Consider the following 18,886-nt stretch of genomic DNA (forward strand, 5'->3'; position numbering starts at 1 on the left):
ATATAATATCTGTTGCGGCGTGCAACCCGATCCAATATAATTTCTGTTGCGACGTGCAACTCGATCCAATATAATATCTGCTGCGGCGTGCAATCCGATCCAATATAATATCTGTTGCGGCGTGCAACCCGATCCAATATAATATCTATTGCGGTGTGCTACCCGATCCAATATAATATCTGTTGCGGCGTGCAACCCGATCCAATATAATATCTGTTGTGGCGTGCTACCCGATCCAATATAATATATGTTGCGACGTGCAACCCGATCCAATATAATATTTGTTGCGGCGTGCAACCTGTTCCAAATATACAGTAAAAAATAATCATAATTAATCGTCTCGGCAATGGATCAACAATAGACTACACTATTCCGACAATGGAACTCAACAGTACAAGTATATACGTCCCGGCAAGGGAGAAACAGCCATAACCAAACTTGTTCCAACATCTAACTATCTCAACTATAACTTAACTAGTTTCAACATCTAACTACCCCAGCTATAACTAAACTTGTTACAACACCTAACTACCCAACTATAACCAAACTTGTTACAATACCTAACACGAAGAATCATCAACCTAAGCGTCCGTAATATCAATTAAGAACACAATGCAAGGGAACCTCAACTCAACAATAGCCCAGCAAGGGGACAACATAATGATCTCTTCTCTTTCTCACTTTTACTTCACAATTCACTGCAAAAATCGAGCCAATGCTCTAAGGTTTCGATTCTCACTTATACATTCACAATTCGTTATACAACTGGAGCCAACGCCCCTCAATGTTCATAGGTCACAATTCTTTCCACAACTTTACATAGTAAATAGAAATCTTCACCAAGGCATGAATAATACAACGAGATCATGAAAATCACAAGATAAGACTCACGGTCATGTTTGATACCAACGTATAGATACTCGTCACCATGCTTATACGTCGTACCCGACATGAAGAAAATAGAAAATAGGACACAACTCCTAATCCCTCAAGCTAAGGGTAGACCAAACACTTACCTCGATGCCTCGAACACAACTCAAGCTTCAATTATAGCTTTACCCCTCGATTCTTCCGCCAATTTGCTCGTATCTAGCCACAAGTTACTTAATTACATCAATAAACGCTAAATGAATCCATTTGAATGCATAAAAAATGAGTTTTCCAAAGTTTAACCCAAAAAGTCAAAATCGTCCCCGGGCCCACGTGGTCAAAACCCGAGATTTCGAACCAAAACCCGATTATCCATTCCCCCACGAGCTCAAATATGTAATTTGCTTTGAAATCGGAACTCAAATCGAGGTCCAAATCCCCAACTTTTGAAAAACCTAGGTTCTACCCAAATCACCCAATTTACCCCATGAAAATCATTGATTTGAAGTTGAAATCATGTTAAAAGATGTTAATGATTTAAGAAAACTAGTTAAAAACGACTTACAATTGATTTGGAGAAGAAAGGTTGTTTGAAAAATCGTCTCTTATGTTTTTGGGTTTTGAAAAATGAAAAATGGCTGAAAATCCCGTCTATTTATACCCCTCTCAGACCCCCTGTGCGAACCGCACAAAATGGACTTGCGGCCGCACAGGTCTTCCTAAGGTACTGCGGTCCAGTGCCCAGTACGGACCGCACGAAATGGACTGTGGCCGTACAGGAGCCCACCGCGGATCGAAAGAAATCGAGCGCGAAGGCTTGGCCCGGCCCTGCTCACCGTGGACCGCACAAATCCCACCGCAGTCGCGACGCTTCCACCGCGGACCGCGAAGCTTGGCTTCAGAGACCTGCAACTTCTGCTTTTAAGTCTAAAACATCCTGAAACTCACCCGAGCCCTCGGAACTCCAAACCAAGTGTGCATACTAACTCAAAAATATCCCACGGACTTATTCGTGTAATCAAATCATCAAAATAACATTATGAACATCAAATTAAATCTCGAGATCAATGAAATTTTCTCAAAACTTCTTTAAACATAAATTTTGCAATTTATGTCCGAATCATGTCGTATCACATCCGTTTTTCACCAAATTCCACAAAAATGTCTTAAATGATATATAAGACATGTACCGGGCGCCGGAACCAAAATACAGGCCTGATACCATCATGTTCTAATCAAATTTCATTTCAAATTTCTTTAAATAATTTCAGAAAATAATTTTCTTTGAAAATTCATTTCTCGGGCTCGGGACCTCAGAATTCGAGTCCGGACATATGCCCAAGTCCCATATTTTCTTACGGACCCCTCGGGACCGTCAAATCACTGGTCCGCGTCTGTTTTTCCAAAACATTGACCGAAGTCAAATTAGCTCATTCTATAATCAAAACTCATCGTTTTTTCACAGATTATCATATTTAAGCATTCCAGCTATGCACCCGGACTACACACGCAAATCGAGGTGACTCTAAATGAGGTTTTCAAGGCCTCGGAATACGAAATTTTATTTTAAAACAAGTGATGACCTTTTGGGTCATCACAATTGGTAGACGGTGACTCATAGAAGTTAGGGGAGATGACAAGAGAGATGAAAAGCCAGGTAGAGTAGCAGTAAGCCAACACATTCAAAAAAAGTAAATCATAAAGAAGTTCATCGAGTATTTAAATAGATTATTCTTATTAGTAGTAAAACATCCATTGTCGGTCAATTGGCTAGTCCTTTGTACTTTGTAGTAGGGGTCGGCAGTTCGAACCTGTAAAAACCGAAGCATCTCTCTTTTAACTAGTAGCAAAAGATGCCCCAAAAAGTGAACTCACGCAAGCATATGGTATCGAACACCCGACCTTCAGTTTGAAAGCTAGGCGTTGAACCATTGGACTGAGATCTGGGTTTGGCAAGTGGTGTCACTTTAGTTCTTTTATCTCTTATTTGTTTTTATATATCCTCTACCATAAATGAATTTAGTTAAATTTTCCGACGAAGCGGTGTCACGTGACACCGCTTGGGCCTACGTGCATCCGCCCCTGTCCACACCCTCCTATCGCATGTCATTTCCTCGGTAAGCTGAAAATGTACCATGTCTGGCATGATCACCTCGCCCCAATACTTCTTCTGTCTACCTCTAACTCTCTTTGGACCCACCATAGTCAACCTCTCGCACCTTTTTAATTACTAGGATATTTATGCATCTCCTCTTCACAAGCCCAAACTATCTCAGTCTCACTTTCCTCCTCTAGTCTCCACACATGCATTCCAATCTTGTCCCGAACATCTTCATTCATAATCAAATCTATCTTAGTATGCCCACACATCCATCTTAGCATTCTCATTTTGGCTATTTTTATCTTCTAAACATGAGACTTTTTGACTGACCAACACTCCATCCCATATAACATAATCGATCTAGCAACCACTTTGTAAAACTTACCTTTTTTTAAGTCTTTTATGATTACTAGTCAATATGTTAAGTCGTTAACCAAATTAGTTTCTTCAATGCCTAGTTCTAATTCAAATAATGTCCCAACAAAGTATTCCTAAGGGTAATTATGTAAATTTCTTTTGCTTTCTTTTCAATTACGTGGATTTCTTATGAAGAAGAATATAAGAGAATTCGATTTTATTATGTCAAATTTTCGGGCACCCTCACATATTTATTGAAAGAGAACATAAATAAGAAATGAAAATAAGGGGAAAAGACTCAAATAAAAGATAACAACGATAAAGAAAAAGATGTATAAACTAAAAAATAAAAGATTCAAATCAATGAAATAGTTGTATTATTTATTTTCTTTTGTCGAGAATAGCGATGCTTCGATTATTTTATTTATTTTATTTTAAGATTTACACGAGCAACGCAATCGATGAACAAGAACCTAAGAAGCAATACAATAGCTAATGCAGTATTCAATGTTTAGAAGTGAGGAAATAATGCTTATTTAAAGAAAGTATTAATCGTTATGTTGACTTATGAGTGGAGCCTCATCGGTTACACCAAACCTTATCGTACTTGTAACACTTTGCAACCATATCAACCATAAAATAGTTGTGCACAAATTTGAAATTGTCGTGGACCATGGGCAATTTCGGTAATAATTCAAATATGCAACGGTACTTTTGTTAGAATACTTGGAAAGAAATAAAAATCAACGAGAGAGAATGTTGGTACTAGAAAATACGAGACTCGGTAAAAGACATTCCTATTATCTCCAAGCCAAATAAAATAGAACACATTAAGGATAGTTTGGTAGCATGTATAAGAATGGTATTGAATATGATGTATTAGTAATATTGAGATTAGTAATGTTGAGATTAGTTATATATGGATTATTTCTTATTGACTCTTTGGTTTGGTGTATTAAAGGTTTTGAAAGAGTAGTTCTGTCCAAGGCGGCCCTATCCTAAAGCAGATAAAGCAACTGTATTACGTCTCACATTTGTGGGGGCCCTATTTTTTGTCACCTAATATTTTATATACTCCCTATGTTTCAATAGATTGTTTGACTCATTAAGGAGTTTACGAAGAAAAAAAGACTTTTAAAATTTACGGATATGATTGATCTTAAATTTAAAGTTTAAGAAGTAAAAGGACTTGCAACTCATATAATTCTGCCAAAGAAATTGTATCTGAAATGAAAATCAAACCCGAACTTCGTAAGAAACATGTGATATATAGGAAAAAATAATTTGACGAGAATATTGATCTTGAAATCTCAAAATCTCTCGAAGAGTCTTTCAGAGTTAATTACTATTTATACTGTACATAGTACTCAAGACTATTTTTTCACTTCAAAATAGATTTGAACAATTCGAAGCATATGAAAATATTTTTTGTTTCCTACTTAGCATAAAAAATTGAGATCACTAGATGATGGAAATTTGGAAAAACACTTCCTTAATCTTGAGTGTTCCTTGAAGCATAATAATCAATCCGATATTGATGGTTTAGATTTATTTTCTAAATTAAAAGTGTTAAGAAAAATAGTACAACTAGAAGATAACAGTTTAATTGATATACTCAATCAAATAAAAAGATTTGATTCTTTTTCAAATGCATATATTGCTTATAGAATAATGTTAATAACTCTTGTTACAGTTACTTCAGCAGAAAGAAATTTTTCGAAATTAAAATTAATAAAATCTCAATAATATCTGAAGAGAGGTTAAATGGATTAACTATATTGTCAATTGAGAAAGAATTATTAGAAAAGATTGATTAAAAAATTATTAATAACTTTGCATCTAAAAAAACTAGAAAAATGGACTTCAAACTAAAAAATTATAATTTTAAAAAAAAATTAAGGCCCCTCATAAAATTTGGCTATTCGTCGGGCCGCCCCTAGTTCTGTCTTTATACATGCTTATCCACGTATTAAAAATTATGATATATATTTTGCTATGTATAAGAATAATATTGAATATGGTATATAAAACTGATTACAACTTACAAGTATCGAACAAGAAATTAATAATATCAAAGTTAATAAATATAATATTATCCCTAATACACCTACCGAACGACCCCTAAGATAAATTAGGCAAAAGCATCCATATATCTTCTTTAGAAAATGAAAGAAAAAATAAAATACTAATATGGGACTTGATTCTTACTCTTTTGCATAATTTGATATTACCAAAACGTTCTCTTATTTCGATCTATGTTTCATTTAAGATCAATCTGGTTTTATAATTCATCATGTTTAAAGTATGAACATGGGTATTTAAAAAAATTAAAACTCGTAAGTCTTTTACCAAAACGTTCTCTTATTTCGATCTATGTTTCAATTAAGATCAATCTGGTTTTATAATTCATCATGTTTAAAGTATGAACATGGGTATATTAAAACTCGTAAGTCTTTTATTTTAAAGCAATTTAGGCTAAGATGAAGATCCTAATGCAGTTAATAGAAAAAAGAATATATTAAAAATATTATGAAACAATAAAAGAAGAAGAAGTGTATTGCAGAAAAAAGTAGGGAGAACGAATTTTTATTGATTTGGGATCAATTACAATAGAATAGAACCCTTTATATTTATAGGGGAAACATGACTTAGCCACCAAGTAACAAACTCTAAAATCTTTCTAGAATATAGACATTCACCTTAAATAAAATTTTATTTATAACACTCCCTCTTGAATGTCTATTCAACATATAATATGCCTCGTTAAAACCTTAATTAAAATAAAACCCAGTGAGAAAAAAATTCTAGAGAAGGAAAAAGAGTACACATATTTTTAAATACGCCTTTTAGTTATCTCATTAAAAACCTTGCAAGGAAAACCCAGTGAGACAAAACCTTGTAAGGAAAAAAGAGTACAACGCGTAGTAACTCCCCCTAATGAGAGCATCAATTCACATTTTTAAGCCTTTGCATCCCAATCTTGTGCACCATCTTCAAAAGATCCTTGGCAAAGATTTGATAAATAAATCAGCCATATTAACGTGAATGAAATGTAATGTCTTCATATAATGTCGTGGAATAGCCTTTTCAATATCTCCATAGAGATTCTCGCGATCATATTATCATGCTTATAGTTATAGTAAGATACATATGTGCACAAATTGCACTTAGGATGTGGTACTTCATGACCATGAATTCTATATGCTTTAAGCAATTTAAATCCTTCAGGGATTGACATAAGTTAAGTCATATATGCCATATAAATGGACTTTAATTTTACATCAAGTGTTCATGTCATGCTAGACATATAAGATAGATAAAGGTGATTGTACACACCATTGACTTTACACCTTCAATTGTTTAAACTGCAGGTCCAAAATTATATGTCTTTCACATGAAACCAATTCTAATTGAACTGTTTCTCTAGACTTAAGATCCTCATATATATTTAGCGTTATCATAGATGTCGTCGACGAACATTTTATATTGGTTCCAATATTTTTTCATAAAGATATAACATAGAAATCTTTTCCTTCATATTTTCAGGTACCGAAACCTCTCCTGAGATTTTATGAAGTATTATGCCTTGTGAGCTTCAAGATCACTTGCCTCCTTTATTATGATCATTTTGATCATTTGCTCTTCTTATTTGTCAAGAATTTTATTTGAAACCGATTTATCTATACGCTTTAAGCGTACCGTAGACTTTGTCCTTCTAGGACTTAATATGAGCATTTGCAATGAGAATATAGTTACTTTCTTTGGGTCAGCAAATGCGTATGACATGCTTTGGAATATATTGCAAATGAATTATCCTTTTATGAACTTCAAGTTCATATTATCTTATTCGAGGAACAAATGATAATTCATTCCACGTAACTTTTTCTCAACTGTTTATCATGTCTCCCCCTCATGTTAGAAAAACTAACTTGCTTCCTAACCTTTAGGGACCCACCTTTGTATGTTATGGTGTTAATCAAAATATACACTGCATATTAATAAGATGGAATTATTTGATTCTTGAACCTGAACCATTTGTGAGGGGAGAAAATAATATACTTTCGTATATAACGTATATCAAACTGATATACAAAACTTTGTTCTCATAAGCAATAGTTTAGTTATTAAGTGGAGACACTCAATAATTATTTTGCTAAACTAATTGTGATATAAACCAACTTATTAAGATAAATTATCTTGAGTAAAAGATCTGGAAATTATGCTCTAAATCAAATTATTGAGCAAGTTACCTCGCAAACACCAGCCAGATTGCGGGTTAATAATAATCGCACATGTAACCATCTCATAGATGCATTTTATGTGGTATACATGGCAGGTGAATGGGTCCATATTCACCTTTGATATTTCCAGCATTTATGGGATTCAGTCCTAATTTTAGTTGGTCTATTAATTAATGAGAACAAACAATATAAGAGAATTCGTAATATTTACTAATTTGAATTCTCTATTATTTGTGCACATCATACTTAAATTGATATGGCTAAACCAATTATGCCAACTGAATAAATTATCAACATTGATAAACTTCAGATTTACACCATGACGTGTGCAATTATCAATAAACTCCAAGTTTATTATGATATGGTTTTTATACCAATAAACTTCTACTTTACTGTGGCATTCTTTTGTTTGTGTAGTACAAACTGAAGAATAAAGCGGATAGCTTTTCACATAGATATTACCCCGCTACAAGTTGCAGTAATAGAAGATATTAAATCTTTCCTTTATTTATAGTCTCAGTATGACCAACTGCTTTCGCGAATACTTTAGAAACTCAATTAAGTTTTTTTGAGACTTACAACAACACAATGTCTTGTTGATAATCAATTTTATTCCTCCAAAATAGTAATAATTGGCTCTTCTAAAGCTCTCAATTAATTTGGTACTACCACATATTCATCAATATCCATATGGTGAATATCTCTTTTAAAGAGAAAATTATACCATTATGGTTATGGTCAAAATTATATGCAAAATATGTTTCTTACATTAATGTTATTCTTTAACAATCACATTACCAAAATATTTTGGCATACAATAGGTACGTGACCAATGACCATTCATGCCATAATAATGACATTATTTTCTTATATCATCTCAAACCTCCTTCTAGAGGTGAGTGTGGTATATTCACTACCACTAGCACTTTCATATTCTTTCAAGAATGAATATGTATTCATCAATCAAATGTTGTCACATTCACATCATGAATGGACCATAATCATCTATATGTGCTTTATAAAATCTCATGTCAAATCGATGTCAAATATTACTTTCACATAGTAAAGGATTATTTTGAGAATTCTTATCATTTTCATTATCACAATGGGGACGATTATAATTTCGTCTATTGCCACGTCTACATCCATTGATACCTTCACGGTAATAATTTTGTCTTCTTTCAGACTTATCACATATTGCTATCACATTCTCTTAAGGGAATGAGAATGAAGCAAATTCAATGGACGGGTTTTCAATTCGTTGCCCACAATCATACATGAATTTGATCATGTCAAGGCATAGAAATTTTACCACTTTGAGTGGTTATAATTTCTAACTAACTCCATTAGAGTTATAATCAAAATTTATTGTCTTTGCTTGTATTTAAAATCAAATTATAGAATAAAAGAAAAAAATACGGTAAAATACATACCTTAAATCCAGAATTTAATCATGAAGGAAGTTCATTGAACAATGGACAATCATTATGTTCAATCCCAAAGCTTCTACTCAATTGTTTAGAGTCTCGTGCTGATAACGTGTTATGAAACAATAAAAGAAGAATAAGAGTATTGCAGAGAAAAGTAGGGAGAGAGAATTCTTATTGATTTGGGATCAATTACAATAGAATAGAACCCTTATATTTATAGGGGAAAAGTGACTTAGCCACCAAGTAACAAACCCTAAAATCTCTCTAGAATATAGACATTCACCTTAAATAGAATTCTATTTATAACAGAAAAACGATTAGCGTCTATATGTTAGAAAAAATCGGATTGATTTGAAGCAAGAGAATTACACAACGGTCCTAATAATGACACATTAAATTGCATTAACAACTTCAAAAGATAAAAGACCAATAATTAAGGTAAATTAATGATATAGTATCAATATGTGATGAAGTACAAGTTATGTCGGCTGTTATGTAGCGGTCACAAAGTATAGCAGAGACTAAATACGTATTAAAGCAATTAGTAAATTGGTGAATAACATTAAATTTACTAATTACATAAAATAAAATTTTACTTGCAAGCGGAGAAATAAATACAAATTAATTTCCAAAAGATTCAAACCGAAGAACTCTAACTTGTAAATAACCCAGTTTAGTTTGCCGTTTAACTAAAGCTTGGTGGTTTAATTCGAAATAGCATATGCTAAGCATGATGGTGTTTATACCTTTGACATTAAACAAAATTAATTCAAGAAACAACTTTAATTTGAACTTCGAAAAGAAGCACCAGATTTATTAATGGGGCCAAAACTTTGGTTTTGTTCTTTATTGATCCAACCATAAAGTGTATCCTACATAAAAGGTTTAAAACATAAATAAAGCTACTCATTAATCTTTTATCAATGATAAAATTCTTTTTTGTATATTTTTTTTAAGTACGAGGAACTCTCATCTTTGTTTATCTCATCTTAACGTTATTTAGTTTAGCTTTTTGCACCTTTTCAACATCATTAACATTAAAGTGAGGAATATTCAGTTGATCTGCATCGGTTAAGGGTTATTTGAATTCGAAGTCATGATAGTGCAATTCATATTATAGTTTTTTGAGCAACAGTAAAGTTGTCTTCGTCTGACCTATAGGTCACGAGTTCGAGTCGTGAAAGCAGCAACTATATTTGTATTAGGTTACACTGTCTGTATCACATCCCTTGGAGTGCAGCCTTTCCTTGGACATTGCGTGAACACGAGATGACCGAACTGCCTTTAATTTGAAGTCGTAATGTAGAAACTTTTCTGTCATGCTGAAAATGCCTTTTACTCCCTGGGTTCATGTAACAACAGTTCACGGGCCATGGCAGCATTGATTTATTGGTGATTATGTATCGCCGGCGGTTAATTAGAGCTAATAACTCGAACAAATTTTCAACTTTGCTGATAATGACATACCCAGAAAACATACTGAATTATCTGTCAATTTGGCGTAGAAGGCAAATTGTTTCAATTTGATTATCTTCTTATAGTATGGGATTATTGGTGCCAAGGAGCCTATCCACTTCTCTATATTTATCATATCACATTTGAATATTTGATCAATGATTGGTCTAATTCAAATTAAAGAAACCTTAATCATTTACGTCGGTGCGACCGTGCCAAAAATAACATGGAAAGAAACAGTATCATGAATTAAAGCCAAAAGAGAGAGAAAAAAAAAAATTGGGGGTTGGGGAGATATTATTATGGAGAAATGGACAAGTTAATCAGTAGCATCACCCCACCTAGGAAATAGTAGGATGATAGTGATCTCTATCACCTCTTACCCAAAAGTCTCAAGTTCATATGAAAAGCCTTCTGGAAAGGGGTGCACTGCCCCTTTTAGCAGGCAATTACGTTATAAATCCAAATTAATCAAGGCACTTATGCAACGTCAGTACTACCCCTTTTTTCCAGTAGAAATTCTGGAGCCAGCGGGATCTGAATGACCTCCCTCTCGTGGGTTGAGTGAGAGGCAACGAGAAGGTTCCTAATTACCAAGTTATGAAAAAACAGATTCAGTCATTATCAATTGAACTTTTTGATGGAATTACCAAGTTACATCACAGTATCAGTTACGCGTAATTTTCTCGGATACTGACCTAAACTTTGACGTAATGGTTCAAGCAGTTTCACAGCACTGTAGAAGGAAGATAGCTTAGATATCTGTCATTCCCTATATGGAAAATCCCTGTTTATTCTTACACCACAAACAATGTGATATCGTGAAGCTGACCAAGAAACGTACTTACTAGTTTGATTTGAGTTTGTGGGTGTCTTTTTCTAACAAATATTTGGTGATCCGAGGCAGATACATCCAATAAGTTCAAATCAAACTGCTGGAATAGACACCAATTCACTGGCCCCTCATACCACAGTAGGGAAAAGGACTGCAAACAACAAGAACTGGACCACCAGCCAAGATATCTATATGAAGATTCCACCAACCATTCTTTGTAAAAACAAGTTTAAACAATCATGAATCAGCAATAGAAATTGTGGAGCAAAAATATTCTTTTCCCCTTCCCACACAATGGGAATTCTTCTTCCACTTCTCCCTTCTGGACCTATGGAACTTTTGGTACATTAAAATGGTTCGCGACAAGAATGATAAAGATCACAATTGTATCAATGGAATGCCAAGTTTCACAACATACCATCAAAATTGGTGGTATTAAACATCTAATCAATAAGAAAAAAGAGGGTGAGCAGAGCAAATTATAAATAGTAGCTACACCAACAAACTTAGCTTACTGAAATTTATTGATCATGGGGATGCTAATATATGCTCTGATACAGCCAATGGATGTGAAGATGATGCTTTGAAAGAAAAAAAATTGGATTTTTATTTCTTAATAACAGCAATTAGGAATCCCCAATAATCAGCCACTACAAGGTCAGACCCAATCTCGGGCACAGATGTATTTCTCAGATGTATGTAGAAACATAAGAATGTTTAATGCAAAATCTAGGCATATAACTCGTCAACATTACACTCGCCCAGATAAACTTTTACACTCCGAGGAGAACCACAACTACCTTCGGCAATAAGAGCTCTGTCATTAGCAGCCATGTGTGCAATAATCTTATAGATCATTTCGATCTGCCAAAGTTGCAAAGGGCAGTCAGCAATTTGCATCATGTTGCATGTGTAAATAAAGAAAAACTGAAGAAAGACATAAAGAGATGGAACATACATCTTCTTCACAATGACAACGCTCAGCTATTTCGTCTAGTGTAAGTGGTTCAACAGGCTCTTTACAGCTGGACAAAGAAATAGCATAGTTAATAGCCGCCATCTCACCAAAGAGAGAATTTGAAGGAACAGAATTTGCATCAGTATTTTTCAACCCAAGAAAGAGAGCAATGAGAACTAAGATCTAATTACCATACCTGGCCTCATTGAGTACAGCAAGGACACGCTTTTGAAGCGCAAGAACTTCTCCAGCGGCTTTTTTGCCAGCTTCCACACCTGAACATTCGATGTTAGTTGGTTTTGCATGAATACAACATAAATTAACTTCAATTGAACAAGCAATATGGTATTCGTTGTCTGTAAAACTTATCTAATTACTATTCAACCATGATACAAGTAGACAAAGATTAGTGATTTCAATGAGACATCGTTTACACGACCAATAATCAATATTTAGCTCCTATTGAAGTCCATGTAAAGAACAAAAAGATAAGGAAATACCAGGTTGATGATAAGCGTTAATGTTAACAAGTGAGGCATAAATCCCAACAGCTCGCTCGTAGAGTGCTACTAGAGCTCCAACAGATCTAGGTGTCACTTCCTGCACAGTGACTGTGATGGACTCTCTATCATTCGCATATAGAGCCGACCTCGTTCCCTGCAAAATATGGATCAACCTTTTGAATAAATCTAAAAATAGGGAGAAAAAGAAAGCAGAAAAGCAGAAAAAATAGTGAACAGTGGAGTATTTAACAAAGTTCACAAAGCGTGTCATTCTTGTCACAAAAAGATCCTGGGTCAAACTTTACAAATTAACCAGCAATATATTCCTTTTTAAACAGGGAAAATGCTAAACGAGTGAGTGTCATCTCAATTACCAAAACCATTATCTTCTGTTCATCAATACCAAATGCAAGTATGTCAGTAATTGGCAATATCAAGCAATTTTAAGTGATACCCATGTGCGACCTCTCATTACATGAAGCCTTTTGGAAACATCTTGCCTCTCTTGCACTAGACCTCCCCTCCCAATTCCAATCTCTCCGCTTAACTAAAATATTAGAAGGACTAACCTGTAACATTCCAAAGAGGTAGTCACCACAGGTAACACCAGGTTCAAGCTCCCAATCATGACCAGGGGGCCTATCACGCAATACTTCAATAAATGTTGCAAAGAAATTGTGCACGCCTTCTCGGAGTTGTTGGATATAGCTGGAAACAAGAAAAAGATGATAAAACTTTTAAGGTGAAACATTGACAGGTTTGCAAATACTTAAAACTAACTTCAGGAAAAAGAAAATCAGCTTCTCTTTTCTATAATTTTCTTGTTTACTTTCCTTTTGTGACAAGTGAAAAACACATTCTCAACTTACGCATGCTGATCTGTACTCCCTTTGTTTCCATACACGCTGATCCCTTGATTCACCTATGAATGGCAAAAAATGGATAAACATAAACGCCAGGAATCTTATTCACAACTGAAGTTCGAATGGAGATTTTATTCATAACTGAACTTCCTTTAAAAGCTAGATAAGTAAACAAAGGACAAGGCAGGTACAGAAAAAATATTAAAGGATTTAAACAGAGCAAAATTGCATTACATTTCCAGCAAATTGTTTTTATTAAGAGGAAAATCTACAATAGAGGACAAGAAGAGTAATTTAAATGGTTCCTTTTACGTTGAGTTGGTGCATGTATTGATAGATGAGTAAGCGAAAGGGACTGATAGGAACGCAGAAGAAACTTCCAGTAACGGATGCGGCAATGTACTACTGAGGCATTTCAGCTAGAGCTTTATTGATGCGGTGCGAGTGAACAGAAACTCTATGGCCAAAGTGGAAGGAAGGCTTTTCTGACAATTATAGAAGACTTTTACGGCAGTGGCAGCACATGAAGCAACAGTAGTTCAGATAAATACTGGGACATCACATTTTTTAGGTGAGAAATAAGGATTCAAACTTGGTTCAGTTATAGGCTATTGACGGATAAGTTTTAGCCACAGGCAGCTGCAATTAAAAAAAAAGGCTCACACGTAGTCGTTACCATAAATTACCATTAACCTAGATAAACTCAGTTGGAATAATAAATAATTAAATAGGGAGTGGACAAGGACATGAACAGTACTAAGTTAATGCCAGAACAATAATAGCAGAATTCCTCAACTACCAGAGCAAAAACCTCTCTAATGATTAGGAGGAAAAGAATGCATCTATTAAGTCTGGTTTTCAACGACGAAAATGAAATGCATGAGAGATATGGGAAAATACCCGGTTTCCATCCAGGTCAAACTCTTTGCCAAGAGACTCCATGACAAGCTGCTGTAAATACCTACTGAATAGTAATAAACTGTCCTTGTACGGGAGGACAACCATATCCTGCAACACATAAGAAACAGCATATCCACCATCACAGTCAAATATACAACTTTATACTCCTCCATCATCAGAACCACAAATTTGAAGGTGATTCAGACCTTGGATCCAACTCCATCAGTGGCCCAGTACCAACACAAAGCAAGCAGAGCTGCTGGGTTATCCCGAACCTGATGACAAATAATAAGCTGTTAATCATCAATTTATTCTAGTACACCTCACAGACTGATTCCACAAGTCAAACGAGAAAAATTTAGCCCAAACACTTCCACAAAGAAATTTAGTTCAATGCAATGATCTTGGAAAAGTTTCTAATTACTCTCGAAAATTCAAACTCTAAAGAGTCGTACTTTTATTTGCCAAAAGAACATGAAAAAGGCCATATGGTCATACCACAGTTATCCTGTTTGCTTCGTCCATCAATGCAGCGCCAGTGAGCATCTCTCTGATATTAATTCCCTGGAGCGAAAAAAGAATATGAAGGAATAATAAGATAGAAATGCTCTAAGCAAAGATGAAACAAATTCCCTATATCTCATTCTACGTGACATAGTCCTGCGGACCTTGGATTATAATGAGCTAAGTCCTACCTATATAGTACATGCTTGGTAAATTAAAAGTATAAGCAAGTTCTGGAGGTTATACATAAATAAATTTAATAAAGACAAGATCAGACCAATCTTCCCATTTCACTTGAATTTCTGAAACTTGTGAGAGGTACATGAAATATTCTTCTTTCTAGAATTGTGTTGAGAAGTTTGGAGCCTTTAAAGTGGTTAAAAGTGTGATATGTAAACAAAGAGTTGGAGTAGAAATGTGATGTTAGGTGACCAACCTGAAGTGCAGCCGGAAGTAAACCAACTGCAGACAATTCAGAGGTTCTTCCACCCACCCAATCAAACATAGGGAATCTGGCTAACCAACCCTCAATTCTAGCGGTGTTGTCAAGCAAAGAGTTCTCTTGTGTAATGGCAACACCCTGCACATGAGTGGAAGTATCAACAATGAGAATTATTTAAGAATAATGCTATGTACTGACTGCAATCAAAACTAAAATAGAGAGTGAACAAAAAAGACCAGGCAGAAACTTTTCATAGACCAATTAAAATTCCTCAACCAGCAAATGCAGATTAAACAGAGGTAAACCAGTCATTATGGTCTCTAAATTTCTTCCAGAGAACTTTATTTGCTTAACTAAATACGGCATTCATCAGAAAGCGACTCCACACTATGGAGAAAATTATGAAAGCAGCAAAAAGAACCTGAGGTCAAAACCTGTTTTGCAAATTCCAGGCCAGCTTCACGAAAGGCCTTCTGAACTTCTAACAAGCCATTTCGGGTTTCTGGAGTGCCTCCACTCTAAGTAATATAAAGAGATTCACAAATGGTGTATCAGAAAGGTCTCTATCTATGCTAAGAAAACAACAAAAAGGCAGAAAGTACATGCATAACCACCTTTGAAATAACAATAACAAGTGTTGAAGCCAGCTCAGGCCCAAGTTGTGCAATTTGATGATCAATGCCTGCTGGATCTGTGTTGTCGATGAATCTTATCTGCCAAGAGAAGATACAGAATGGTATAAGGGAAAAAAGGAATCCACAACAATAAAAGTTCTTCATTGAACAAAATGGATCTAGCAGCGAGAGACTCATTTACAACGTGGGAGAACAGACAAAAGGTAAGGAAGAGTTCAACGCATGTGTACAATAAGAAAAGTCACAGCATAGATTTATTATAAACACTGTAGAAGATGACCTATAGGTCAAGCCCTTCTCATTAATTTTTCTACACAAGTTATTTTGCATCACTTGACTTTATCTACACCGTTAATGAGAGAAAACAAGTTCCCTGGAAATATTCACTATTGCTTTCTTTTGTGTGTGAAAAAATTCATTATTGCTTGACATGTCAAAAGAGAAGCAATACCATGACTGGTCAATAGAGATGAAAGAAATAGAGGATAATATTAAGTCAAGGCACTTGCATTGGCTTTGATGTTATGCAGTAAACTTCTGGACCATATAAAAAAGAAAATACCAGCTTGGCGAGATCAAAATATTTCATCAACATTTATAGCTATGTTAATTAAAGTAAACGTAGAACTTTTAAGCCAATTTTACACCGTTGTACAAACAATTAATTTAAGTAAAGGTGCACATTAGATGGTGAAGTACTACCAATTTTATGATATAGTAACTCACAGCATGTTCTACTTTACCTTGTACAAAAAAAAAAAGGGGTAACTGCAACATGTTGAGATATATACTCGAGACAGAAAACTGACTGAAAAGATTTATTTCTTTTGATTTTCACAGGCTTTGAGTGTGAGCAAAATTTGATAAAACCCCTTAACAGTTTACTGCTAAAAGAGTGAGTTCAGTTAAACTATAAACCTCACAACAGAACAATCACTGGTCTTGAACACAACTGCCAATTACCTTCAGAGGAGGGTTGTCAGGAGCCAATGCCTCAGCCACAAATTGCGGTCCAAGCGCTGAACCACCAATTCCAACAGAAAGAATTTGCGTAAATAGGCTACCAGAAGGAGTCTTGATCTGCAAAATAGATGTTGTAATTCACATTAGGTTGATTAAAGCGCCACGGATATAACAACCAATAACCAATTCTAGAGGTGGCAAAATATGCTTTTGGAGGATAAAGAAATAATAACTCAGAAAAAGTGCCTTCACAACTTAGAAGTTAGCAACCAACATTACCCTTCTTAAACATTTTCTCATGGGCTTATCATCCTAAGTTCCTTATTTCCAAGTAACAATCACTGAACCATATTCCTCATACCATACAAAATTTTAACTATATTGACTTGAAACACCAATTGATTGATGAAAAAAAATGTCAAATTGGACAAAGTTAAGATTTTTAGAGATCAAGATTATTCAAGCAAAACAGAAGGCTATCAAATTAATGAAGACCAGTCAACTACACCTCAAGATGATTTAATGTCAAAGAAAAGGGCTGATTTTGAGCTGAAATGTTAGAGAAAAAGAGTGGACTTGAACTGACCTTACCACTGACGACATCATTAGCAAACTGACAAACAGATTCAAGAGTATTCTCAATCTGCAACCGGAGAAATGAGTTAGGAGCAAGATGAGGACTCCTCAGCCAGTAATGACCCACCATTCTTCCCTCATCTGGGTTTGCAATTGCACCTTTTTCCAATTCCACCATGTCCTTAAACGCCTTCTGCAACCGGGGCTCCATTTCCTCAAGAAACTCGTCGGAAAACCCGACCCGACTGATATCCAAATACAAGCCCAACTCCTTGTGCTGGTAAAGCCAGTCTACATATCTCTTCCATAGGGACTTTGGGTCTTTCTCTAACCCAATGTTCTCCTTCTTCTTCAATACGACGTCGTTGTTGCCGCCGGTGGATAACTCACGCGCCACCGCGCGAACATGGAATCTTGATTTTCCGGGCAGGGAGATTAAACCCAATTGGGAAGAAGTGATTTTGTGAATTGATTTCACTTCAGTTTTGAAAGATGAAGAGGAAGAAGGGGAGTAGATGCTAGAGAGTGAAGAAGAAGCCATGAATTCATACACACCAAATTATGAGCGATATATACGAGGAGAGCGAGAGAGAGAGAGAGATATCAAGAATCCATAGAAGGAGTTGTTGAACTGAGTTGAAAAGAAAGGTGCTTTTGGTTTATTTGGCTTTTGGAAGGTTAGGGGGTTCTTGTTGTACAATCTATAATTAATTTTGAGATGAATTTACACTTTGGGTGGAAAAAAATTGTACTACAACAAATTACGAAATTAGACTAATTTTGAAATTAGTTATCCTAAAATTATAATATTATTTTTATTTTACAGGAGAATGGGATAATAATTCCAGCATAATTAATATTGGAACAATTAATACTAAAATAACTTGTTTTCTAACTAAACGACCCGTATTGATGTGATGCAATTAAACGGGCCATGAAGTTAGAGAAAAAAAATTAAAAAATCTATGATCTAAAATAAGATATAAATATTTGTTAGAAATTATTTGATTAAAAATAATAAGAATTTTAATAAAATTATATATTATAGAATTTTAAACATGCTAAAAAATGCATCACATAAAGGGAATGTGTTATAAAATATAACCCAAAATAACAATATAGAACAAGCAAAAACAAACTAAGAGATATAGAGAGAAAGAGATGAACAGAGATTCTTATTTCTTCTTCAATTGTGTGTATTTTCCTATCTATTACAAGGCCTTCATATAGGCATAAAAAGTGAAGAAAATATG

The 18,886-nt window shown here is 34.8% G+C and overlaps 1 protein-coding gene and 1 long non-coding RNA gene across 2 annotated transcripts; both read right to left on the reverse strand.

Annotated features, from left to right (window-relative positions):
- Window positions 1-10,950: 10,950 nt before the first annotated feature.
- On the reverse strand, window positions 10,951-11,441 carry LOC142170667 (uncharacterized). Its single transcript, XR_012699995.1, has 3 exons — window positions 11,303-11,441; window positions 11,153-11,226; window positions 10,951-11,040 (listed from the first exon to the last, which is right to left on the reverse strand). It is a non-coding gene; the product is annotated as an uncharacterized LOC142170667 (long non-coding RNA).
- Window positions 11,442-11,871: 430 nt separating this feature from the next.
- On the reverse strand, window positions 11,872-18,338 carry LOC107819267 (glucose-6-phosphate isomerase 1, chloroplastic). Its single transcript, XM_016645364.2, has 14 exons — window positions 17,644-18,338; window positions 17,058-17,174; window positions 16,074-16,172; window positions 15,894-15,977; window positions 15,454-15,597; window positions 15,012-15,077; window positions 14,720-14,788; window positions 14,514-14,621; window positions 13,620-13,672; window positions 13,320-13,458; window positions 12,748-12,904; window positions 12,444-12,522; window positions 12,248-12,314; window positions 11,872-12,153 (listed from the first exon to the last, which is right to left on the reverse strand). The coding sequence occupies exons 1-14, from the start codon at window positions 18,172-18,174 to the stop codon at window positions 12,019-12,021; spliced, it is 1,848 nt and encodes a 615-aa protein (XP_016500850.1). The 5' UTR covers window positions 18,175-18,338; the 3' UTR covers window positions 11,872-12,018.
- Between the last annotated feature and the right edge of the window lie 548 nt (window positions 18,339-18,886).

Source organism: Nicotiana tabacum, chromosome 16 (genome assembly GCF_000715075.1).
Source record: "Nicotiana tabacum cultivar K326 chromosome 16, ASM71507v2, whole genome shotgun sequence".
Classification (NCBI taxonomy): Eukaryota; Viridiplantae; Streptophyta; class Magnoliopsida; order Solanales; family Solanaceae; genus Nicotiana; species Nicotiana tabacum.